The following is a 27,192-nucleotide window of genomic DNA, read 5'->3' as shown; positions in this document are numbered from 1 at the left end:
TCCCAGCATATTTTTTTTCAGTTCTGAATAACTAGATTACTGTTAATAGTAATACAAATTCTACCATTTTTCTTTAAGTAGTTTAGGAAGCAGTTTCATTTAAATCATTCTTTCATTCACATCCTGCAAACATGCTCTGAGCACCTAGTCAGCAGAATAGCTGGGGCTGAAATGCAGGGTTTCTGTGCCAGAGCCTGCTACACCCTCTCCCCACCTCCTGCTTCCTGTGGCGCCAAGAGCCAGTTACAGAAATTCAGAGCTGAAGGGACTAAAGGCCATCGGATTCAACCTCCCCATTTTACAGATTAAGGAACTCAGCACCAAAGAGGGTAAGTACCCCATCAAGAAGCAGAGCCTGGACTTCCCCGCCGACAGCCCCAACCCCCCGGACACCATGACACAACGCACTGGTACCCAAACACCCGCTCCCTGTAACGCCCTGCCACAGGGCCGGAAGGAGCGGCCCGTGAGCTCAATATTTCCCTCTGTAGACTCACACAGGCCCACTGAACTGGGACTATTTTTTAAGAGCGACAAGGTCATTCTCAGCAATAGTTCATTAAAAAAAAAAAAATCACAAACATGTAATATGTGAAAATTAAGAGGATTTTTATTGACTTTTATATGTTCTTGGAGAAAACCACTCACATGTAAAAGCTTGACATTTGATACGAGATTTATTCACACTTTATTTTGACATAAATTCTTTAATCTGGAGGTCAGACATAATTTTTCATTTCAACAGGACTTTCACATTAGTCACAAAATTGGCATACTAGAGTAAAAAACTAAATCAAACAAAGCCAAAGTGTGCAGCTCTATGCCGATTTACATCTCAACATGCACCACCCTCATACCCGATCCTGGAAGCATCTGCTGTGAGCTTACTGAAGTAACAACCACAGAATGTCTGAGGTCACAAATGATTGTTTACAAAATAAAACCTCTTTTCCTGGGGCTACTCGTTTTGTTATAGAAAAATATTACAAATAAAAATTAGTGCTATTCAAGGTGTTCATTTCAAAGTCACATATGATACACACATTCAAGCCATTTCCCCCCCCCTCATGTAAAGACGTCACAAAACATGATGTGGAGACTGAGTTACTGATTAAATATAGTTGACAACCACTACCAGCTTAGTAATGACACACTGTTTACTATGCCAATATTAAAAATGAGTGAATGAGAACATTTTCAGGTATTCGGTACACTCATAATTTGTTCCTAATCTGAGACTCAGAAAAAATGCTAGAGAAACAAAATTTATATTTCTTCCTGATACAAGAAATTTGTCTAAAAATCTGTAATTATAAAACAGATTTGCTTTTTATAAAGAAATGGCTAACTTTTTTCCATGGCTAGATTCTCATTTGGAGATGATCAGATTTTAATTTGGGCCCTCACTTCCTGGAGGGCGGGGAGGGGTGGCTCGGTGGTGTAAGGCGCACTGGACAAGCAGGGATGTCGGAGGACTACAGAGCGCTGGTACAGTCAGCCCGGCGGCAGGAGTTTCCCTTCTTGTGATGACGTAAATTGTAAAGAAAAGAGGTCTCTTACAAGCTATATACAGCGGTTTACACTTCAGTGTTTCTTTTTCACTTGATATACAGTTCAAATTAATTTATGACAAGTACTTGTCACATCACTTATGTAGGCACATCTAAATCCTGTAGCTTTACTGGAGGGGTGAGGTCTTCTGTGGGATCATGATTCTGGATTCCATTTCCTGAATAAGTGGGACTGAAAACAAGGATCAAGATTACCGGGCTTATTCTTTTCTAGACAGATTACAGGAGATCTACATTAACAGATAGGTTGCTGAGAATGTTCAGAAGACATGCTGCTTGAAATCAGAATAGAGTGTTCGAATATTTAGGACTGACCTCGGGTGGAAAATACACAACCTAACGGTAGACCAGCTAGCATCCTGGAAGATGTTACTAAAATTAAGACATCTGGTTGGGAGATGTGTTTCACTTGTAGGAAATTAGAAAAGTCCACATCGTGAGAAAAAGGGTGCTTTCTCAAAAGGTTCTCTTAACTGAAATAAAATTTATACAAAAACAAGTAATATCCTGTAATAAAGGGACAAACACACTGCACTTGGAAGACTGTCACTGCTGACTAGTAAAACAGGTCTCTGGAAGCTGATGAAAGTAAGAATCAGCAGCAGAGTCACATAGTTTTATTGACTAAAAAGACAAGATAGTAGTTATTTTCCAGAACAAACTACTCTTTGATTTTCTTGGTAGTATACAGGCTTAAATGTACCTGACATGCACCAGGGGTGGTACTTATTAACTGTGCTGGTATCTCTGGGTAGTATTCAGCCTGGTTGTTTTCTGCTAAAAAATCAAGCAACTAGGATTTCATGGTATGTATGTATGTGGGTACACGTGCACTGGTGTACATGTGTGTGCACACGCACACACATGTACGTATAGAAGGTCTAAATTATCAAAGTCTCAAAATTTTAAATTGCCGTATTATAAAGTTTTGGAGAATGGACAATTTTGCTGAGAAAGGGAAAGCTTAGAAAAGAATTTGTTTCATAAATTTTCAGAGAATACAGAACTGTACCAAAAAAGGTAATGTCAAATTTACAACATACAAGGGTCTGAAAACTGTACCAGACAACATATATACTTGAAAGAATAAATACTCTCTATTGAAAAAAAGTCACGTAACTATGAAAAATCTATTTCCCTATCCCCTCAACCTTATGATTCATTATCCCTAGAGCGACATACTATTTAAAAATATACGTTAGCTTCTGGGTGAAAGAATGTAAAACAAACCGACGAGAAGAACGAAATGTCGTACACCTATTAAAATATTACCTGTGTAATACACCAGCTCCTCCCAGCCATGTTTATGCCATGCTGCGTTCCGTATGTCTTCCCTGCTCTGAAGATCCCTGTAAGCTTAAAAAAAAGCCACATGGAAGAATTAAGACTTAAACCAAAGCGTGGAGGGTGTAGCTCAGTGGTAGAGCGCATGCTTAGCATGCATGAGGTCCTGGGTTCAATCTCCAGTATCTCCATTAAATAAATAAATAAACCTAATTACTGTCCTCCCCACCTAAATTTTAAAAAGACTTAAACCAAACATGATGCCCCAGGTTCTACTAGTACAGTTGGCCTTCCACACTGGGGGACTGATTGGTTCCAGGACCCGCCACAGATACCAAAATCCGCAGTTGCTCAAGTTCCATACTGAAATAGTCACAGACATCTCTGTGTCCATGGTTCCACATCCTTGGATTCAACCAACTGTGGATTGTGTAGTACGGTATTTACTGAAAAAATCTGCAGATAAGTGGACCCATGAAGTTCAAACCCATGTTGTTCAAGGGTCAACTGTATATCCATTAAGTGTTGATCAGCTGCTCATCTAATTTTCTCAGAGAGCTTACAGAGCTCCCTCGACTTAAGATGGGGTTACAGTCCCAATAAACCCATCGTAAGTTGAAAACATTGTAAATCAAAAATGTGTTTAACACATCTAACCTACCAGATCATCCTAGCTTAGCCTCACCTAACTGAAACGTGCTCAGAACGCTTACCTTAGCCTACAATGGGGCAAAATCATCTGACACAAAGCCTATTTTATAATAAGGTACTGACTAGCTCATGTACTTTATTGAACACTGCACTGAAAATGAAAACCAGAAGGGCTGTCTGGGTACAGAATGGTTGTTAAGTGTATCTCGGTTGTTTACCCTGTGATCGCGGGGCTGCCTGGGAGCTACCCAGCATCACGGGACAGTATCTGACTGTGTATCGCTAGCCCAGGAACAGATCAAAGTTCAAAATTCGAAGTACAGTTTCTACATAATGTGGATCACTTTTGCACCATCGTAAGATTGAAAAACTGTAAGTTGAATCATCCTAAGTCACGGACCATCTATACCTTGGGAATTTAGTACTAAGCTGGGATAATTGTGAGCTGGTTATTCTGAACAAAAGTATGTTGGGCCTTGTGGGAGAAGTTAAACAGTCTGCTCTCAAGTTTTACAGTCTAGTGGATCTGAGACACACCTTTACAAACCAAGTGAGCTTCCTCAGTAACATGTTAAATCCATAACCAGAAACTGTCAGATTACAGACAAGAAAATACTAGGTTCAATTTTTCTCAACATACATAAAGCACTAGAACACCTGGGGGAGGGACTGTGCACTGCAGTGGACAAAAAGACTCAACAGGGAAGATGGAGCTGATGAGGGAGAGCTGCCCTGAAGGTGTGATGTGACCAAGGGGGTCTTCAAAGTTGAAAAGGACATTTTGTCATCGACACGCAGGAACGGGAGAGAGAGGCACTCTGGGTGGAGGGAAGAGCCTGGGCAAAGGGTCAGGGTCCTTGGGGTCATGAGTACAGCTCAGGTATCCCTTGGGGTCATGAGTACAGCTCAGGTGCCTTGGTTTCTGATTCCCAACCTGTGCCAGATCCTCCCAAACGCCTACTAGGGAATCTCCTCCTATAGGCATCTGCTGGGGGGGTCTCTGAGTGTCAGCCGAGACACGAGTGTCTGCTTCTGTTTTGGGGCTTCCTCTTCTTAAAAGAAGACCTACCAAACCCTGGGGGCCTAGCAATTTGACCATCTAAAGACAAAATTTCTCTCTTCTACTAGTAATGGAGTGTAAATTCCAGGCTCCTTTCCCCAGAGTCCTGTCTGGACATGCTACGGGCGCTGCTGTGAACCAAGTGTACGTGCGGCCTGCCCTCCGCCTGGAGCCAAGGCCCTGGGCTCCCATCTGGACAGAGGGCCGCCGGGGCGGCTGCGCAGGGGCCACCCTCAGAGGCCCCTCCAGGCTGAGGAAGGGGAGGGATCTGTCTTTCCACAGTTTATATCCTTTGGACAGACCATATGCTATTTAAAAAACAATAATAAAAACTACTTCATTCCTACTGCAAACCCATAAAGGTTAAATTATATTTAGTATAACCTCAAAAGGTAGGGACACCAACACATTTTTAAAAGATCCATTTGCAAATCTACTATGTTTGAAAACTCTGATACTTAGGAGGTCAAACCTCAGCGGGTTAGAAAGCCGCTCCCTAGAACAGCGCCGCCCCCGATGCCCGGGGAGCGGAGGCCGCTAGCGGTCTCAGCCGTCCACGCGGTTTCACTCCCTCAGATGCCAGGGAAGCCCAGGCTGTGCGGCTGAGGTGTGCAGGGCCTGGCAGGGGTCTGGATGGGGTCTCTTCCCCAGGCCCTGCGGGTTTGCAGGGGAGGGCTCGGGAGCACAACGTGAAAATGACTTTTCTTCCCTCAACTCACCCATTCAGACCCAGGTCCCCAGCAGGCCCCCTCCATTCAGCCCGTCAGCACGACTGGTAGTCTTCTGAGCAGTTTTCATAATTTCCTGTGTCTCCATCACTTCCAGCCCGTCCTTCCCCCATTACCTGTCAGTCTCGTCTAGATATTCCACCTTCCGCTGACTTCCCCCAATACGTAACTTTCTACCCCTCTATGTGTCAGGAGTACACCCACGGTAACTCGAGGTCGTGCGCGCCACTCAGGTTTGCATTCTCACTTGTCAGACGGGTCACCTGGTCCCCAAACCTCCCGCTAGCCCAGCAGGCAGACAACACTGCAGCGCGTGATGAGACCAAACAGGGCAAACCAACACCTCAGTTAACTACTATGGTTTGGAAATGAGTCACGCTTTTCATCTTTTTAATTTTAATAACCATTTACAAATGTGCCCACAAGGTACTAAGCTGTCACTGAGACCCAGCTCCTGTTCCAACAGGGAGACAAGCCACCACTGTGACCACACACAACACCGGGCTCTGGGGGCTCAGTGGGACAGTGACGTTCACTTGGGGACCAGTGGGACCATCTGAGTCAGGCCCCGAAAAACACAAAGAAGGTGCCAAACCAAAGTGGGTGGGGAAGGAAAAGGCGGGAGAAGGGCGTCTGGACATGGAGCCAGATGCAGGTGGGCAGTGGGCGCTCGGGGACCTCCTCTCCAGGTGAAACGCAGGACCAGCTCGGAGGGGGCGGCGGGGCGGCGGGGCGGCAGGGCGTTCCGCTCAGGGAGGCGGGGACTCTGGGAAAGGCGCTGTTGCTTTATCGTCTTCCGTCTCCTGGGGCTGCTCGCGTCACCTCTCATCCCGCTCTCACGCCCACTAGCTGCCAACACGCCACGAGTCTGTGGCCCTTTCACCACTGACCTCGTCTGTTCCAGGTGGCCCGGCACCTGCCTTCCATCTGGGACGGTCTGGATCGGCTACAGTGTTTAATGCTCTTGACATGAAACACGCTGTACTGCCCGGGACAACCTACTTACCGATGAACTTTGAAATCCCAGGAACACAAAAATGAAGGGAAAAAAACATACCCCAAAGATGATGCACCATATACAGCTGCCCAATCTGAGAGAAGAATCCTCCGACGGCTTCATTCCCGTCCTGCCTGAAGCGGATGGCACGAGCCCTGCAAGAGAAGAAACAAAGTTCAGACACTGAACCAGGTATGTTAAAAAAACCCACCAGTGTGTGTCCTCCATACTCAGTGCAAGTTGTTCAGAACGAAGGATAATTTTTAAATTATCGAATGCATTAGAAAGTTACTTTAATGTACATGAGATGTAAATGTACCTTTCTGTAGCTGTATTAGTCATCTTTGTGAGAAGTGGAAAGTAATTGATAACTATAAAAACAACATGAGGATACATGGTTGCACTGCTGATTCTTGACGTGAAGTCAAGAAAATTGGCAGAGGATAGGACCTGTCAACTTGAAAAGAGTTGCTGTCCCCAGACTACACAGAGAGAAAGTGAAGGAATTCTGGATCCTAGGACACCCAAGATGCCACAGGGACCTTCCCTCAAGAATGGGGCTTAAAACAAAGATGACAGAAGCACACCTTTAAAGCAGCTGCAGACAGTAAACTCTGAGAAACATGCAAGCTCTCTGATCCACAGGGGGGACTCTGCGACCCTGGGACAGCACATGGGAGAACCACGGAAGTGAGCTTCCTGGCAATACACCGTCACTACCACCGCTGTCCAGACTGAAGCTGCCTCTTTCCCCTTTACCTGAGCAAACTGGTAGAAAAATAAGTAACAAGTGGCATTCATTATGTACTATGTGTGCAGGAAGGTGTGTATATACGTGTGTCAACATGTATAATATGAAATTGTCATTAAGTTGGTTAAAAATTAGCACTTGTCTCAAACTTTGCTTTGTAAGATTTCCTGCTACAAAAGGTATCAGCTCTTTAAACACCTTCTTTCATATTTGCACCGGAACTTTATATTTAGTCATGCACCTGAAATTCCAAACAAGTTGTAAAAACCTGTATGTTTTTCCAAAAGCAGTTTTCTAGATTCAAAGTTGAAAATGAAGGAAGCAGCTTCAAGTATATAGGGAGGTCACAGCCTGAGCCTCGCAGGAGACTCCAGGCCACACGCTGCCCAGTGCATTGGCATCAATTCTGCCCAGGCTTTGGCCTGCTGTCTCAGTCACAGCAGGGTCCCGGAGTGGACAGGACTTGGGAAGATATATTCATTCTAATTCATTTAAAAGAGCTGGAGGCTGTGAACAAGGGTTATCAATCTACTAGTATCCACAGGGAGAGACAAGATACTTGAGTTGGCCTGACCAGTGCATTCTCCTCTTAGAGTAAACGGCATAGGAACTGAATCAGAACATCTCAAAGTGGGGTGAGGAGTCAGAGCAAGGGCGGCCTGCGGGGGGGGGGTGGGGGGTGGGCAGGAAGCCAGGCTCCTGAGGACCGCTGTACACACCTCAGCTCTCATTCACCAGGTGTTCAGCTCCGCGAAGGGAACCCACGCTCTCCGGTTTTTCTGTGGTGAAGGAGGGATCTCTCGCTATTGCCCCCCAGGTTACCTCCAAAGGGATGTTAACTTCTTTAAGCTTACTTTTAATATTAAATGATCATAATCTTCACAGAAATTACAAATCTGACTAGTAATTATTGAAATTAACCAAATCACTTTAACGTGCATTCTAACTGAAAGGGAAAAAAAAAAGCCTAAGTTTCATCCACAGTGATAAATATTCAGGATTGTTCATTTCATTCTGGATTTTTCTCATTCACTTACAGTAGGCAAAGAAAACATACCTGCCTTAGCCTGGAAATAATCAGAAGCATGTACTGAAGAGAAGATCACCATCTTAAATAGTTACCTATGTGCCAAAATATAAACTGAATGCTTAACTGGCTTTATAAATAATTTTAAAACCTCAGTACTTCCTTATGGATTCCATGGTGGGCAAGTCTCCATTAGTAACATGGAAAAGTAGACCTGAGCGAGCCTATTCTGTGGGCAACTAAATTCTTACACGTACCCTAAATTCCTCAATGAAATGGTGCCTACAGTAATAGTATACAATCAAATATGTATTTATCAGGTTTCAAATGAAAAGGAATTCTACCTTGTATTACTTAGCCTTTGATGACCTAAGAAGAAAAGATTCACCAGACAAAAAGATCACAGAACTGTTTTTTTTTTTTTTTGAGGTAGAAGAGACCTTAGGAATAAATTATCTAGTCCAAAGCAAGAAATATCATTAATTGAAAAAAGCAGAACATATATAAATTGAAAGTAAGTAAAAAGTCACAGTTCTCGACAGTCTCTTCAATAAGTGGTGCTGGGAAAACCAGACAGCTACTCGTACAAGACTGAAACGAGAACATTCTCTAACACCATATACAAAAATAAACTCAAAGAGATTTAAATGTAAGACCAAATACTGTAAAACTCCTAGAGGAAAACATAGGGAGAACACTCTTGTGCATAAATCACAGCACTGTATTTTTTGAACCAGCTCCTAGAATAATGGAAATAAAAGCAAAAATAAACAAATGGGATCTAATTAAACTTAAAAGCTTTTAAAAACTTTTGCACAGCTAAGGATACCATCAACAAAATGAAAAGACAACTTACAGAATGGGAGAAAATATTTGCAAATGATGTGACTGGCAAGGGACTGATTTCCAAAGTATACAAACAGCTCATACACCTTAATATAAAAAAAAATGCAACCCAATCAAAAAATGGACATTAGACCTAAATAGACATTGCTCCAAAGAAGACAGACAGACAGACAGCCAACAAACACATGAAAAGAGGCTCAACATCACTAATTGTTAGAGAAATGCAAATCAAAACTACAATGAGATATCACCTCATACCAGTCAGAACGGCCATTATCAAAAAGTCTACAAACGATAAATGCTGGGAAGCGTGCAGAGAAAAACGAATCTTTTTACACTGTTGGTGGGAATGTAAACTGGTGCAGCCACTATGGGGGACAGTATGGAGAGAACTTAAAAAACTAAAAATAGACTTGCCATATGATCCAGCAATCCCACACCTGGGCATATATCTGGAGAAAAATATAATTCAAAAAGATACATGCACCTCAATGTTCACAGCAGCACTATTTAGCCAAGACATGGAAGCAAACTAAATGTTCATCAATAGATGACTGGATAAAGATGCGGTGTGTAAGGTATATGTATGTATGTATGTGTGTGTGTGTATATATATATATATATATATATATATATATATATATATACACACATGGAATACTGCTCAGCCAAAAAAAAAAGAATAAAATAATGCCATTTGTAGCAACATGAATGGACCTGGAGACAGTCATTCTAAGTGAAGCCAGAAAGAGAAAGAAAAATGCCATATGACATCGCTTATATGTGGAATCTAAAAAAGGACACAAATGGACTTATCTACAAAACAGAAACAGACTCACAGACATAGAGAACAAACTTATGGTTACCAGGGGATAGAGGGGGTGGGAAGGGATGAATTGGGAATTTGAAAACTGCACCTCTAGAGGGGTGATGGAAATGTTAGCTATCTTGATTGTGGCTGTGGTTTCACTGGTATATACGTTTATCAAAATTCATCAAATTGTACACCTGAATTACATATAGTTTACTGTACGGGAACCATACCCCAATAAAGGTGTTAAAAAAATAAAGTGCCATTGAACGTGAGAAAAAAAAAAAAGGAAAAAAAAAGGTCACAGTTCTCCTTTTCCAAAGTGGCTGTACCATTTTACGTTCTCACCAGCAGCGTACAAAGGTACCAATTCATCTACAACTTCATCAGCACTTGCTGCACCGTCCATTGTTACAGCCATCCCCGTAGGCACGAGGTGGCGTCTCACTGAGGTTTACTCTCCACCTCCATCAGGACTAAGGATGTTGAGCACTTTTTCATGTGCTTATTAGGCATTTATAGAACTCCTCTGAGGAAATGTCTATTCAAATTCTTTGCCCATTAAAAATTTTTTTTTCAGATTTATGATTTTATTCTTTATCGTGGAAAAAAAACACCTACTGTGAAATTTGCCTCAACCATTTTCAACTGTCCAGGTCAGCAGTGCCAAGTATATTCACATTGCTGTGCAACAGATCTCTAGAACTTTTTCATCTTGCAAAACCGAAACACCATACCCACTAAACACCAACCCCCCTCCAGCCAGCCCCTAGAAACCACCTTTTCATTTTCTGCTTTAGGAACTTTGTATTAGTGGAGTCATACAGAATTTGTCCTTTGTGACTGGTTTATTTTGTAATGTTCTCAAGGTTCACCCTGCATGTGGTAGGATTTCCTTTCTAAAGGCTGCATAATCTTCCATAGTATGTATATGCCACAATTTTTTTTTACTGTTTTTTTTTTTTTAAACACATTTTCATCTTTGGATTGATATTTGGGTTGCTTCCATCTCTTACCTACTGTGAACACTGCTGTGATGAACATGGGTGTGAAAATCTCTCTGAGATGTTGCTTTGAATTTTTCTGAATATATAACAAGAAGCAGGATAGCTGGGTCATACAGTAGTGCTATTTTTAATGTTTTGAAGAGCCTCTGTACTGTCTTCCATACTGGCTGCACCATTTTATATTCCTACCTACAGTGCACAAGGATTCCAATTTCTCTGTATCTTCACCAACATTTCTTATTTTCCGTCCTTTTGACAACGGCCCTCCTAAAGGCTATGAGATGGATGGTATCTAATTGTCATTTTGATTTGCATTTCTCTCATGATTAGTGATGCTGAACATCTTTTCCTATGCTTTTTGGCTATTTGTGTATCTTTGGAGAATTGTCTATTCAAGTCCTTTGGCCACTTTTAAATTGGGTTATTTATGTTCTTGTTATTGAGTTGTAGGATTTCTGTATATATTCAAGATACGAGTCCTTTATCACATCTGTGATCTGCAAAATTTTCTCCCAGCCTGTGACTTGTCTTTTAATTTTAAAAATTGTATCCTTTGAAATACAAAAGCTTTTAATTTTGATGAATTATAATTTATCAATTTTTTTTTATGGATTGTGATTTTGGTGTTGTATCTAAGAACTCTGCCTAATGCTAGGTCACAAAGATTTTCTCTCATGTTTTCTTCTGAAAGTGTTGTATTTTAGCTCTTGCATTTAGGTCTACAGTTCATTTTCAGGTAATTTTTGTATATAATGTGAGCTAGGGGGTCTAAATTCTGCTTTTTGCAAGGATATCCAGTTGTCTCAGGACCCTTTGATGAAAAGACTCTCTGTCCCCACTGAAGTGCCTTGGTACATTTGTCAAAAGCCAACTGCTCACATCCGTGAGAACTTCTTTCTTGTCTTTCAGTTCTAGTCCATTGATCCATGTCTGTCCTTATACCAGTACCACGCTATCTTGATTACTCTAGCTTTGTAGTCAATTTTTAAATCGAGACGTGTGAGCCCTCCAACTTTGTTCCTCCTTTTCAAGGTTGTTTTAGCTATTCTGGGGCCTTTGCATTTCTAAAGGCTGCTGGGATTTTGACTGGGATTCTGCCGAATCTACAGATCAGTTTGGGGAAAAATTGGTATTTTGCCAATTAAACTAAGAAGAAAAAAAGAAGCAGTCATATCATTGTGGTGCTCTGTTTATGTGACAAAAGCAGTATTTCAGAAAACATAATATCCAAGAAGAATATGAAGTAACCTCATGCAACACTGGGGTTTTGTTCAAAAAAAAAGTCCTTATCTTAGAGATATATGCTAGAATATTTACAGATGAAATGGTATGTTGTCTGGGACTTGCTTCCGAATACTCTGGGTTGGGGGACTTAGACCTAAGCAAGACTGGCCACATGCTGATAATTACTAAAGCTAAGTAATGGGCGTGGAAGGGGGGACCTATGGTATTATTCTCTTTAGTTCTGTATATAGTTGAAAAAATTCATAATACAAATATGTTAAACAAAATAACAGTCTAGTATCAAATCATGACATCATTCCCAGATTTTAGTTCTAGAATTAACACTATGGCCTAAAATAATCTATTTATAAGGCTTACAAACTCACAATTTGGTAATATACTCACCAGTAATTGCCCCATTCAATCATGGTTCCTGGCTGAAAAGAGATTTGGATTTGGTTTGTTAGTTCTTCTGTGAAGAAATATGGAAACAGCAGTATAAGAAATATCAAATGGCAAGATTAACTTAAAAATTAACTTTTAATAAAGGGAGATCTAACAAATTTAAAAAAAAGGTAACAAAGTAATACGTTCACTGTGTCCATACCTACCCCTCAGTGGGAGGGACAGCCTACAGTTTCATCTAAGATGATGACGTGCACACAGCGTGAGAGGTAAGTCATCCAACTACGGGTATGAAAACCGCAGTCAGGCCCATCCTCCAGAGGTACTGAAGTCATGACTGACGTGTTAGTACCCATTCAGACTTTACTGTGACATTTTAAAACAATCCCACTTAAGTAAACCTAGCAAGGATATCCCTTGATTTTTTTCCTAGTATAATACTGCGCATTAGAACACTGAGGTCTACTGACACATATTCCTTTTAACCACGTTGCTATCTGGGCCTTTCCTTTTAGTAGTCACTTAGTAGGTCAGTATCTAGAAAGTCAAACAAATAGGGCTCCCCTGTCCTCTTAGGGTGCTACATAACGTGCGCAACAGTCACACGCGCATTAGCTGCTCCAGTTCAATGACAACAGATGCTATATAATCTACCTGGTCCTGCATTTTAGGTCTTTCCTCTTAAAAAACAGGAATGTTATGTGGAAAATGTCAAATAATAAACGGTATGTGTAAGATTATAAAAAACCAACAAGCTTAGCAGAAGAGAAGGAATGAAAAAGAAAGATTACAACAAAGGACCGGACGGGGAGAATACAAGCCAAACACACGTCACACAGCGTGCCCGGCGCCCGCGGTCTGCTCAGCAGCAGGCGTGCACGTTCCCACGCACGGAGGACGAGGGGACGGCTAACCCCCACTTCAGCACTTACTCGGAGCTGGTAAGATCGGAGCTCATATATATTCGGTCCTGACCGTGGGACAGGCTCATTCCAGAAGCTGAACTCCAGCAGCAGCTGATTCCTCCTTGAGAGCAGCATGTTGCTTCTCGCCTTGCGGAACTCCACAAATTCCTGTGAGTGAAAAAGTGTGCTCATGAAATCTTCTAATACTTATATATAAACCCTGGTAACATTTATGTTCCTCCTCTGACGGAATACTATTACAAACAGGGTCCGGTGGGCCTGAGGCCATCCCAGTTTACATCTTGTTGAACTGGTATAATGACTATAGCATCCCCTTCACTCCCAAAAGCGTCCAGGTTTAGATGACAAACCACACAGTCATTCTAATTATTTAAATGACAACGTAAACACATTTAATTTCCTACGTTTTCAGGTTCTCCCAACAGTGTTTGACAGCGTACTAATGGAGGTGACAAGAAGACCTCACAGCATCAGATAACCCCAAAGCCATTTATATATGGACTAGGAACCTACACAAAAGGTTTTCTTTCCTAATAAGGTGTGGCTGTTAAAATCTTCTCCATTAACACACATCTGTTAGTGAAAGGAGGGGCGGACAGCAAAGTCAGCCCAGGTAAAGGAGGCGTGGCTGGCAGCTCCGCGACAGGTAAGTGTTAGGCGCTCACAGCTGGCTGTGTCTGTGGTGCTGACTTACCGGTTTCAAAGCACCAGCTAATCAGTTTCAAAGTAAAACTGACTTTCACAATAAGAACTGTTATTTTAATAGTGTTACAACTGGTTACTCTACGTTTAAATACAACCTCAAGAGTCCAAATAATAACATTTTTACCGTAAAAAACTAACAGTTCACTAACAGAAACTGATGACAGAAAAGAGTCACTTAATTCTGTACTAATATCTACTACATCGTTAGTCTGAACAAGCAAACATTTTTCAAGATTACCTGATTTTCTCTGAGTTTACTCATGACCTCCGTGAGGGCTGGATAGCCTCCTTCATACCTCCAGAGGTGAACTGAAATACATTTTTAGAAGGTAACATACATTTAGACTTTCATGATACTCTTATCTTGAAAATGCTCCAGATATGCACAATGCTAACACAGCACAAAACTACAGTGTGCCATGTGTTGGCCCCTGAGTCACACCATCAAGTTTCAATAAGAGATTCAAATATGAAAAATTTTTTAAAAAGGAGTTTTTGCAATGAATTACTGGAGATACTACTTTAACTAGAAGACTAGACTGAGAATTTGAAAGCTTTGATTATAAAAACAAGCATTACGTTAAGAATCAGTTAAGTAATTACAGTCAAGGCTTAAGGAACAAGTGTTTATTCCAAAGACTTCTGCTTCCTACCAGCTTGATCCTGCTCGCCATACCACGTGTTCCAAGTCCCCACCAAAGTACAAGGGTAATGTTTGTCTTCATGAATCTTTGGCAACACCTCTTGACTTAAAGAGAAGAAACAGCAACACTAATTAAACAACCAACAAAATTATTCCAGGTGGACAACAGATGATCAATAAAGGATCTATTCTGTGTTCTGACAACTGACCTCAGAATACATTGCAATAAAAATGATGTGCAGAATTACCCTTTTAGCTGAATTCTGTTGTACTCTGACATCCCGCTTATCAGAAGCTTAGGTGACTGACACCTCAGCTCTCTACAACGGTGGTAAGGAACTCAAGCATAGTGATAAAAATGATAAAGAAGAGCCAATGGTTCCCAAATTCCTAGTCTACTATTTGCTGTTTCAGGAGGAAAAAAAAAAAAGAAGCACTTAGGAATGGTGAGGTTTATAAAGGCTAAGTTCTGCTGGTTCCAAAGATAGGAAGAATGAGAGAAATGGGAACAGTAGAAAAAGAAGGCAGAAGAAGAAAAGGGCCGAAAGTAATGTGCAGAGAAGGGGAGAGAGCAGAAGCAGCCTGGAAGGCAGAGAATGAGCAGGCCTCAAGGAGGAAGACAACGGAGCCGGAACCCAGCACAGGCTGGAAGCAACCCCACCCCAACAGTCCCAAGGGTGTCAACGTGGCAGAAGCAGCCAAACGAAAGATTCAACGTGAAGCATAAATTCACTTCTACTCAATGCAACCGGCTGAGGGGATCTGAAAGATCACACATAATCTCACACTGGACATACCCATGACCACTGACTGGACACGGTCATGGCCGTGTGTTAATCTGACAGAGGTGTCACAGCCTGGTTCCGTGGAGCCCTTCCTATAGCACAGGCTCTAACGGACAGGGAAAGGCAAAGGGGAGAGGCACACTGTGTAGGACCAAGAGCAAAGCTAAGACCTGCAGGCTGTTTGAATAAATTATGAGTATAATACAGACTCAACAATGGATGCAAAAAGATCTCAAGGGTCAGGAATGGAACCTGTTCAAATTATTTGCTGAAACCCAGCAATACCAAGCTAATTATCAGCACCAGATGCTGGGACACCAGGATTGGGCATATGAACAGTTAAGAGAAAAGCTCTGAATGGTCTTCAGTCTAACTGAAAACTCAAAAATGTTTCTGTGACCCAATACAATGATCAAACCACATGTATTTTTTGAAGGGCAGCACTGACTTTAAAAATTTAGATCTGATACTAAATCTATCTGCTGTATGACCCCTGAACGTTCAGAAATAACATGGGGTTGACAGAAATGGGGGTGGGGAAAGATGGATTATGTTAGGGAGAGGGAAATGGGCTTCCTTTCTGCCACATGACTTGAGTGGGAGGCAAACAACCCAGAACTGGAGCCCGGCGGTGGGGTGTGGAGATGGACGTCTGTACAGAAGACCCAGGTGAACCGAGGCTGTAAGGTCGGGAGCACTTGCACAAGGAGCTTGATGGGTTGGGCAGAACCTCATTATTTGGGCTCCTAAAAATCGGGTAAGAGTTAAGTTTTTATGTACTGGAAACAGGGAGCTGCTGAAAGTTTCAGAGAGGAGAAAAGAGAACTCAAGCAGATCACTGTGACGAACGTTTAGGTAACGGACTGCAGCGGGGTGGGGCACAGGTACAGCGTCAAGCCCAGAGGGCAGTCAGAAGGACATGGGCCTCAGCAGGCCTAGAGAGGGAGCTGGAGGGGGAACAAGCACAGAGAAACAACAAACACGGCAAGTGAAGAACGCGCAGCCCTTAGGGACCAACTCATCACAAAACACTACGGAAAGAGTCAAAACCACGGGGCGCGCCACACATGGGGAAACTGGGAGGGCAAGGTGAGTCTACACATTGAGTGTGAAGGGAGAGCAAGACGTCCAAATAGAAATATGAACAGCCAGCCAGAAATCTGGGGCAGGAGATGAAGCGACAAAAGCAGGGCAGAAAAGATAATCCATTCAGAAAAATTTCATTTTATGAGAAAAGATTCAGAAAAAAGCATCTGCTTCGTTTTAGGGCATTTTTTTAAATAAAGAGAACTGTGCTAAGGTGAGTGAGAAACTATGCTAAGGTTACATTTCACGAACCACCTCCAAAAATAAAACAACAAAAGTTTTTTTTTTTTTTTTTTTGCTTCTGAAAGTTAACCTGATTCTGGTGACAAAATCATTTGCTTTCTCATGAAAGCAGCAGACATGAAAGGTGAAGAAAATGCTTTTAAATTATATTTGCTGACAATTGATCATTAAAACGCTATTTCTATTAACTTAAGAACCGATGCACTTAAATCTCTTTAAAGTTAATAAATTCTACAAGAGCACATGGAATTCACATCATATGAGAATCTGCTGGAGGGACCCGAATCCTGGGAACGGAAGATTTGGGAAGAAATGGCGGCTACAATCTACCACAGAAGGGGCTCTCACATGGTGGTGCTACTTAGGAGTAAAACTGGAAACAATGGAGGTCACAGCTCTAACTCCTAACACTGGAAGCTGCCCAGAGATGGAAGATACGGATGTATTTAAGCAGAGGCAGCAGTCAGGAGGGGCTGCAGTCTGGATGGGCAGACGGGCTAGACAGCCCTGCAAGGTTCCTTCCAACCTTAGGAGTCTAGTACCATCCCCAGTCTGACAGCCTGTGTGATGACTTAGCTGACTGAGTGCCTAAAATCAAAACGCCCTTGGTAATCCCACGCAGAGCTCAATTTAAGAGTCTCTGAGCTTTAAGAAGTGGTGTGAATGTGCCTGCTCTGCTCTCAAGGGTTAGCTCGACCAACAGATACTAAAAGTGTTATTTTTCCCCAAGTAAAGGATAGTTTGGTATACACACCAAATTTTGTTGTATGCTTCTAGGCATTCCGGTTTAACATTGTGAACTGAAACAAAAGAAAATTCAACGATAAACTTACGAACAGAGGGAAAAAAGTCAACTATGAAGATAGCAAACCTATGACTCACACTGTAATTTGTACAGACTGCTTGTTTCCTTTTTGGCTAGGAGATTAGAGTGAGCATCTTTTCTTGGATCAACTTTCCGGACAAATAAGGATTTTAACCAGCTGTCTTCTCGAGGTCTGTTATTGGAAGATGTCAATCTCCTATGGAATAACAAACGCAAAAACGTGAGCTTCATCAGAGGGAGAGATTTCAGCGTCTCTAGGTTGTGTCGCGTAGTACGCTGTTTTCATCAATTCATCAACCCATTCAGCCGACACGCCTTGAGCAAGTATCCTAGAAGCTGGGATACCACACGCCCACCTTCCATCCTGACAGCGTGCACTCTAAACGCAAAGTGGGGAAGTAACTTCAGGCGCTCCTGGGGGAGTTCTCACGTTTATCTCTGCAACTTCCGCTACGTGTTCTTCCTCTCTTCAAATCTTCAACATTGGAAAAACACACACGGAAACCTAGAGCAGTCAAATTCACAGAGAAAGAAAGTAGAATGATGGGTGGCTAGGGATAAAGGGGTAAGGAGCTCCAGTTTGGGAAGATGAAAAGGTTCTGGAGGTGGATGGTGGTGATGCTTGTATAATAATGAGAGTGTGATTAACGCCACAGAACTGTGCACTTAGAGGGCTAAAATGGCCATGCTTATGCTATGTACCCTACCACAATAAAAAATGTGGGAAGAAATATACTTAAAATTAAAGGATTACTTTAAAAAAATTACTTTACCCCTAAACTAACCTTAGAATCAAGATTTTTAATGGTCACAAAAACCTAAGAATACAGACTTCATTAACATATAAAAAATTAGTTAATTTTCATCTTATTGCTGCATTTCTACTATACATGCTATCAGAAAGTGAGGATAAATGTGACTGAAGTAACAAACTACACTTCACCTGTGAAATTTTAAGTGCATGTTTAACTCCCACATGCCTGCTAGTGGGATGACAAATTTGCGGAACCTCCCTAGAGGGCAGTGTGGCATTATCTATATCGAAATTATAACTGCATAGGCCTTTCAGCCCAATAATTGCACTTGAACTTATGTCCTACAGGCAGCTATATTTAGACAGGCGCACAGATCCAAATGCAGGAGAGCCTTCCTTATTACTGCCTTGTTTCCAGTTTGTTCCTGATACAGGCAATTTGGAATCCATTAATGGGGACTGGTTAAATTAACTGAGGCATATCCAAAATCATGCACGGATACATGGTTGGTCTCTCTAAGATGAATTATGCAGAAAAAGCAGGCACAGGACAGGACCACAAACACAAGCACAAAGTGAACTGCTAACAGTGATGACATCTAGGGAATGCGACTGGGCTTGGGGTGGGAGTAGAGATTTTCCACTTTCGCAGAATAACCTTCTGGACCATTTGAGAATTTTCCACATATGTATATTATTTTTATACTTAAAATTAGCTAAAATACCTAGAAGTGCAAGTTTAGAAACTCTTTTATGGGTAAGGTATACAGGTATACATAACCTGAGAACAAGATTTTAAAAATTAAAACCTGGTCAAGATTCATCCTCTTCTTAACTTCACATAACCACAATCAGACGACAAACCGCGTCCCTTCTTCTCCACTTTAATTCAGATTCATGTACAGTAAAGTCACTCTTCTTTGGACATACAGTTCTACAAGTTTTGACAAATGCACATAAACTCATGTAACCACCACCACAGTAGGGGATGCAACAGTTCCTTTACCCCCTAAAATTCCTCCTCCTATAATCAGCTCTTCCAGCTGCATGCAACCACTGATCTGTTCTACGTTCCTGTAGTTTGCCTTTTCCAGAATGTCTTATGTATGGAATCACACAGGATGGAGCCTTTTGAGTCTGTGCCCAGTGTTTCTGCATGATCCCTTGTATAGCTGATGACCATCCCCTCTGGCCAGGACTATCACAGCACACTCTTTATTGTTTTGATCTTTAATTGACGTCCACATAAATGATCTCTCCCGTCCTCTGCTAGATCACACCAAAGGCGGTGATATGCTAGGACTAGGTAATATGCAAGTGACCAATATAAGTGCTCAGATCTTATCCAGTGCTTCAAAAGGAGGTCAGGCTGCTGACAGGTCAGGGGGAGCATTTTCTGGGGGCTCTCTCAAACACATTAGATGGTTTTCTACAGATTCCTTTCAATCTGCTTAACAGGTGTGCTTAAGAACACAGATACCACAAAGCAAACATAAGGGGAAAAGAGAGTGACCTCAGGTATTGAGGAAGGGGAGTTTAAACAAGAGGCAAGGAAAACTCTCATGAGATGAATATGTGGATTCCACATTAAATAATACAAAGTCCTATTCTTATTCAACTATGGTGCATTAGAAATTTTAGAATTCTAAATTTCACGTGTTACAATGGCAACCTTTTTCTTTTTTTTGCTTACAAAGTCAACTTGCTGCTTTAATGAACAAACATTACAGAGCCATTTTCTCCCATTATGTTCTTTTCACTTAAAAACCAATTCATAGGATCACAAATAGCTAAAAACCAGATAAAGACTTTTTTTGACTGATGGAAGCTTACAAATATATAAACATCTAATATCCAAATATGAAATTAATGATAAAACATTTTCTGTAAATACAGTAATGATCAAGAAATATAAAAGCATTTTTTCCAAGTCTTTCAAGATTAAAAAGCAGCAGGCTTATACTGAATAAGCAAAATAACACTACCAGTATATGTAATTTTTCTTGTAAGTGCACAGCACAAAAATGTATAGTCCTAAGTGGTATTTGTAAAATGAAGTTGGAAATTCTTCCATTTTGCTTTAATTATATATTAAAATTCCTTAGAATTAAGGAAACTGTTAATGGTGGTATCCCCGAAGGAAGGACAGGATTAAACTGGGAGAGACACAGCTTTCTCCAGAGAACATCTATACTGACCGTGGTTTTCACTTTTGTACATTTTTAAGTACACGTTTAACCTCATACCTCAGGAAACACACTTTTAAAGCACATAGGACAGCACCCGATTAACAGTAGAAGATTAAAAATCTTTTTAAACTACTTAAAAAAACCTTTTAAAATTAAAAGCAATAATATCTAAAAACTATTAGCCCTTTAGCAAAAACCAAAATCATTCTTTTTTTTTTTTTTTTTTTTAGTTGGTTAGTTTTTTGGCTTTAGGGGAAGGAGGTAATTATTTAGATGGAAATACTGGGGATTGAACCCAGGACTTCATGCATGCTAAGCATGTGCTCTACCACTTGAGCTATACCCTCCTCCATCTCTGTTTTCAATTCATTCTTCGGTTCTATAAACTAATTCTGAAGAAGGCAATTCTCCAAACGAATCATGGTAAAATTTATTTCAATAAAAATACAAACATTTTGTCAATTTGTTTAAAATGTTTCAAGCACACCACATTTTGGAATATTTGCTTGAATAATATTATGAAGTAACATGGCAGGCATATAAAATTAGTGCTATACAAAGTAGAAAGTTTTAAGATTTATTACTAGGACTTTGTATAATTCCTGTTTTTTCTTTGTTTTAGATTTTAAATTTACCAAACAGAGATTGTGTTCAAAAAATTTTTTTTTGATTAAATACATTTTAAGAGTTCAGGAATAACAATTACGAACAAGTAGGAGTGGGGCACAATAAGTTTCTAAAAATATCAGCACTGGGGAATTTCACTAAGAAGTACTCACCAAAGCAACCACCACTAATAGTTCTTAATGGATCTCTTCAGAAATGCATAGATAAGCATGCGCACACATGTTGATATTTAATACTTTACAAGATAAGAGAACATAATAAAGATTTATTGGCAGACTAAATCTGGAGGGGAAAAAAATCCAAATTTTTCTCTTCCTCTTTAGAATGTAAGGGGATTACAAATGAGAAAGCACATGCTTCCTGCTAGGCACTGGACTAGGCAGGTTGTTTAAGGTCATCTCATTTAATCCTTGGAACAATCTAGCAATGTAGGTATTGTTGTATTTCATTTTAAGGATTGGCTCACAGAGTTTACACAATCTGAGCAAAGAAGTGGCAAGATAAAAATCAAATCCAGATCTAACTATACATTTCAAAATATTTCCACTAATAAGGGATGCCTCCCCCACATAAATCTCCCCAAGTGGATGTTCATTCCATGTTTTAATAATACCAGAGGGATTTACTTTAGGCCAGGTAAAATGAAGTGAGGGGTGGGACATTTTGTAAACTAAAGATTAACCTAAGAAACAGTCAACATCACAGGACACACACAAGAACCTCAGTGTTGTTTGCTTGTCAAATTTGGGCAGCAATTGTCTTGACAAATGAAAAACAGACTAGCCCAGTGTTAGCCTCACCTGACCATCGAACTCATATCTTCCGAGTGGCAGGTGACCAAAGTGCCTCACGTGCCCAGTCCATCTAGCTGTCCAAGCTGAATCATGGAAAAGGGTAGAAGTGGCCATGCCAACAGCTGTCAGGGTGATAAGACCTGGATGGACGATCCTTACTGAGGGACAAATACCATGATCAGCTGTCTTTATAACATCACATAAGCATTGCGTGGCACTTTACAGAGGGTGGGGTGGAGGGCAGCACATCCTGCAAAACACTAGACTTTAAATAGAGTAAGTGTTGCGTGCCTGGCTCGGTGAATATAAAGATGAACCAGATGCCTTGCCTGCCCGGCCTCATGGGAAAAACCTCCTGGTAAACAGCTGAAGCAGTCACAGACATTAGAGACTCACACACACACTGTGGGAACCAGGGGGGAATGAACAGTCTTGGCCTTGGCCTTGGTCTGCAAGGAGTGGGAGGGACTCCAGTGGAGACAGTCCAGCTCTGTCTTGGAGGACAAGCAAGACAGGTGGACAAAGCTGGTGATAATTCCAGTCAAAGGGAACAACATGTTCAGGGCTGCGGAGTTGTGAAGCTGTATGGTGTATTTCTGGAACAGCAAAGAGTTCAGGGAGACAAGAGAACACGGTGTGGGAGAACAGGGGAAGAGACCACGGGAGTGCAAGGGGGGGCGGGAGGCTGGGCTCCCATGCACCATGCCTGTCAGCTGGACTTTATCCGGTACCTGGTGCAATGCTCGCAAGTTCTCAGAAAAGATCTAAGTGGAAAAAGCAGCCTGGCAGTGGTGCGGTGGGCGGACTGCATGCAGCAAGAAGGGCAAGGAACACGGGTCCCTGGTGGGCTGCCCAGCCCAGCAGCACCAGGCACAAAGGAGGCATTCAGTGCCTACTGGATGGACCAAAAGATGGTCATGGGTTAAGATGATGGCAAAAGGGATGATGGGGAAAGAATACATTCAAAAGACACTGCTGAGGTGAAAAGGAGAAGACTTGGGCCCTGATTAGGTGTACAAGACGGTGTTTTGGTTTAGTTGGAGCAAATTATGGAAGGGAAATACATTTAACATCGAGACCATAGGAGGCAGGAGTGGTTTAAGTGGCTTTGGTCATTTGATCACCAAATACCAACTGACTGCGCACCGTACATGCCAGGCACTGGGCCAGGCAGAGGATACAAAGATGAATAAGCTTGGCCCTGACTTCAGAGCTGGTGGGAGCAGTCAAACATGATCACAACCCAAGGAAGAGGAAGCAGGCTCTCCATGGAGACAGGGTACGGCGGGGGTGGGGGCAGAGGAAGTGGAGTCTGGGTCGGCCTGAGGGGGACATGGACCAACTCTCTGAAGAGGCACTTGCTGAGCTGAGGACATGAAAGATGGGGAGCGGTTTGTCAGGGTGACGCCCATGGGAGGAAGGACATCCTAGGATGCAGAACTCTACTCTTGGCCAAAGCAGGAGTGTGTGAATGTGGCTGAGGGCAAAGGGAAGGGACTGAAGGGCTGGAGCCAAAGAAGAGTCTGGCATTAAAGCAAGAAGCTACAAGAATCCCCTCCCCACCACCAACCCGCCTGCTAACCCCAATCAATCTGTCTTCCCCAATAGCTGCTAGAGAGAGCTATTCCCTAACTTCATTTTTTAAAAACTTCACAGATGATGAAAGGACAGTATAATGAAGGCCTCTATGCCCTCATCTAGATGGAAAATAAACATTTTATCATCTTTAGTCTTTATATATACATATTTGCTTTTTTATCTTTACCAAACCATTTGAAACTAGAGTGCAGACATAATGACCCTCCATCTCTAAATACATGCATGCATCTCCTAAGAACAAGGACAAAACCATGACACTAATGTCACATCTAAGGAAAATAGTGATTCTAAATCTAATATCCACCCCACATTAAAATGTCCCCAGTATCCCCCCAAATTTTTTTTAGAGGTTTTCTTGGTAGGGGTGGGATGGAAGGGATGAGAGATTAGTCACGGTTCGTGTCATAGAGCTCTTTCTAGTAGGAAAACGTCCTGCTCAGATTCTTTAGTTGTCCCCCTCACCAGTGGTTTCAAGTCCACGCTCTTTGTAGGAATTCAGCCCAGATATGCTGCCAGAGATGAGCTGGGGGAGTGTGGATACAGAGGGTGGAGTCCAGACGTGCTGGAGGCAGAACTAACAGGTCAAGCAACTGACTAGATGGGCTTAGGGAAGACTTTCTGGCCTGGACCACTAAATGGAAAATGTTCCATTACTGGGGGGAAACACCCAGGAGAAGCAAGGAGGCTTTGCAGGAGGAAGATGAGTTAAATTCTGGGTACACAGCCTGTTCTGGCACCTGTGGGACACGAGTGCAATGTTCCATAAGCGGCTGAGTGGAGGGCCTGGCACTGGGCAGAGCTAAGTCAGATGTGCTGGCAAGTTAAGTCTCCCAGGGAAGACTTCCTTGTTCCCCTCTGAAACCACTAATGCAAGGTCACCCACAGCACCCCTGCTGGCAAACGCGGTTTTCTTCTGTCATCTTACTTAACCTTTTAGCGGCATCAGGCATAGCTGAACCCCTCCCTCCTTGAATCACCTCTCCTGGGCACTGACCCACAACAATGACCTCACAGCTGCCCCTTCTCAGTCTCCCTTGCTGCCTCTTTCCTACATCCAGCCTGTAAATGTCAACACATCCCAGGACCTGTTTCTCAGCTCCTTCTCTATCCTCAATCTCATCCATTCCTGTAGTTTAAAAAGCATTTTATTATGAAAAATTTCAAATACAAAACAGTATATTGAAACCCATGGATCTGTCAACATTTTGCATTCCTATATGTTGACAACTCTCAGATGGTGTCCAGACATCTCCTTTAAGGAGTCATGCAGGTCCAGTCAGCCAACTGCCTACTTGGCCTTTCCATCTGAATAGCTGACAGCCATCTCAAACTTCGTCAGGCTCAAAACTGCCCTGGATCCGCCCCCCTCCCCACCCCACATCTGTTCCTCCTCCTCTGAATTACTAGCAAGCTCCTAGATGGCAGGCACCTGGTGCACCTCATTCACTGAGGTTTCCCAGCAGCACCTGGCACGTGCTGGGCACTCTGACCTACGGAACAAACAACTCTCAGTAAATAGAACCAGCATCCATCCTGTTGGCTATTAACTACCCTGGTCCTGTCCTCTTTTCGAAGTCAGATGGAACTTTTAGAAACATACATCGGATCATGTCACACTAGAGTTTATACCTTTAAATGTCTTCCATGGCTCTCAGAATAAAATCCAAGTTCTCTAAATGGCTTTTAAGGCCTGGAATTACCCGGCCCCTGCTCCTCTCCACCTGTCCTTTGCTGTCCCTTCATTCCTGCCTCCTAGATTTTTCTGGGGTTTCCCAGCACACCTGACTTCTCCCATTCAGGGCTCTCATGGACACGGACCCTTAGGTCTCAGCTGAATGTCACCTTCTCAGAGAGGCCTTCTATGACCTCATGCTGGAGGTTCCCTGATTTCCTCCCACGACACCTACCTTGATCTGTAAATTCATATGGGTTTTCACCTCTGCCATGACCATGGCAATTATGCTCAGTTCCAGAGCTTCAAAGACATCATACATTCACTATTTGATAGAATTAATGAATTAACCAGGTCTAGACTGAGTCCTAAAGAACACCTTACAGTTAAGGCAGACAAGAGCCCAAGAAGGAGCCGTCAGAAGGGACAGGGGACCTGAGAGAATAATCAAAGAACCAACAGACTGTATACAGACAGGGACTCCAGGGGCAAGAGCATTTGGCCCCAGCAGGAAGTGGGGGTACTGGGTGGACCCAGGTCCGAATCTCCAGTTTACTTGCTTCAAGTGACCTTGGGCACTTTAGGTGAACACCTTCAATATCAGCTGTCTTTTTTGCAAAGAATAGAAGTTTAAATCACCTGTGTGAAAAAATAAAACAGTAGATACGCAGTAACAGAATAAAAATGAAAGGAGGTTGATCTGTTAAACCTGGAAACATAAACATCAAATTTGGAAACACAAGTTGAGCTTCAGTTCTGGGAAGGGCGCTGGGCCGGAAGCCTGAAAAACTTGGGTTCAAATGCCTTTTCCAGCCATGCGTCTCAAGCTCTTTGAGGTTCCTTCTCATCCCTAAAATGCAGATCCTCTTACTTACTTAAAATTGCTAATAGGATTACATTAAATAAGCCATATCATATAAAGCTCCTTCGCCTATGTTAAGAGTTTAACAAATAGGTAGTTCTTTCCTTCTTCATTTTTAAGTACCAACTGTTTTTTTTTCTACAGGCTCACAATTTAATTAAAATCAAACAAAAAGGTAAAATTTAAATTACCCAATGTAATGAAACCGACAAAGCAAATCGACGTGTAAGTTAGTACGGGCTTTGGTTTTTCATTTTGGAAAATGGGACATGGCTATGTCAGCGATGGATCCAAAAAACCGAATATTTCATCCAATGAGGGCAGGAAAAAAAGTTTAAACTGAACTCAACGGCTACCTAGTGCTGATAATTGTACATAATTTGGATCCACTACCTACTTTTAAATGCAAGTCAACGACTGTTCCTAGGGCTGAGACGGCTTCACTAATTCCCCGACCTTCACCGGGGCGACGCGTTACTACATTTCTTCCTCACAGCAATCTAGGAGGTGAGTGGTGTGTCTACTGCCATTTGCAGATGCAGACACAGGCTTTGCGCGGGCGGGAAGCGTTCTCAGGAAGTAAGGCGGGAGCCCCTGGGGGCCAAGTTCAGGGCCTGCGGCCTCAGCCGCGCACCCGCCGCTGGGCCAGGGCTCCGGGTCGCGCCGGGTCAAGGTCCTGCAGGCCGGGCCGCCACGGCGGGCGGACGTGGTTCCGGAGCCGGGGCCATTCCGGCCGTGACCTTGAGCCTAGCCCGCCAGGCTGGCGCTCCCACCCTGCCGCGGTTCCGGCTCGCCCCACCGCGCCGACTGCGGCCTTGGTCCCGCCGCCCCGCAGCCGGGGCGGCCCTGCCCCGTGGGAGCGCGCCCGGGCCGGGGCGGTGACCCGCGCCGGGGACCCCGCGCCCTCCGCCCCGCGGCGGCCCCTCCCTGGCCGCTCCCGGAAAGGGCGGCGCTGCTCACCGGAGCCTGGGCAGGAGGCTGCAGGGGGCGGCCCGCTGCAGGAGGCCACCGGCCGAAGCCGCTCTGCCGGCGCGCAGCACTCGGGCCGCCATCTTGCTCCGGCGCCTCGACTCCCACCACCCGGGCCTCCGCTGACGCCGCCGCCGCCGCCGCGACCCC

General features: G+C 42.9%; 1 protein-coding gene across 3 annotated transcripts; it reads right to left on the bottom strand.

Annotated features, from left to right (window-relative positions):
• Positions 1-588: 588 nt before the first annotated feature.
• Positions 589-27,192, bottom strand: NIPSNAP2 (nipsnap homolog 2). Of its 3 annotated transcripts, XM_031432820.2 has the most exons (10): positions 27,034-27,191; positions 17,633-17,772; positions 17,505-17,550; positions 14,647-14,741; positions 14,232-14,302; positions 13,295-13,435; positions 12,363-12,394; positions 6,352-6,446; positions 2,844-2,927; positions 589-1,743 (listed from the first exon to the last, which is right to left on the bottom strand). In XM_031432820.2, exons 1-10 carry the CDS (start codon positions 27,123-27,125, stop codon positions 1,679-1,681), a joined length of 861 nt encoding a protein of 286 aa, XP_031288680.2. In that variant the 5' UTR covers positions 27,126-27,191; the 3' UTR covers positions 589-1,678. The 3 variants fall into 3 exon arrangements, with proteins under 3 accessions (XP_031288680.2, XP_064334655.1, XP_064334654.1); XM_064478584.1 differs by lacking the exons at positions 589-1,743; positions 2,844-2,927 and adding an exon at positions 3,178-6,240 and having other exon boundaries at positions 27,034-27,192; XM_064478585.1 differs by lacking the exons at positions 14,232-14,302; positions 17,505-17,550 and having other exon boundaries at positions 27,034-27,192.

Source organism: Camelus dromedarius, chromosome 24 (genome assembly GCF_036321535.1).
Source record: "Camelus dromedarius isolate mCamDro1 chromosome 24, mCamDro1.pat, whole genome shotgun sequence".
Classification (NCBI taxonomy): domain Eukaryota; kingdom Metazoa; phylum Chordata; class Mammalia; order Artiodactyla; family Camelidae; genus Camelus; species Camelus dromedarius.
Note: the sequence above shows the minus strand (reverse complement) of the source record. Positions and strands in the feature narration are given on the sequence as shown.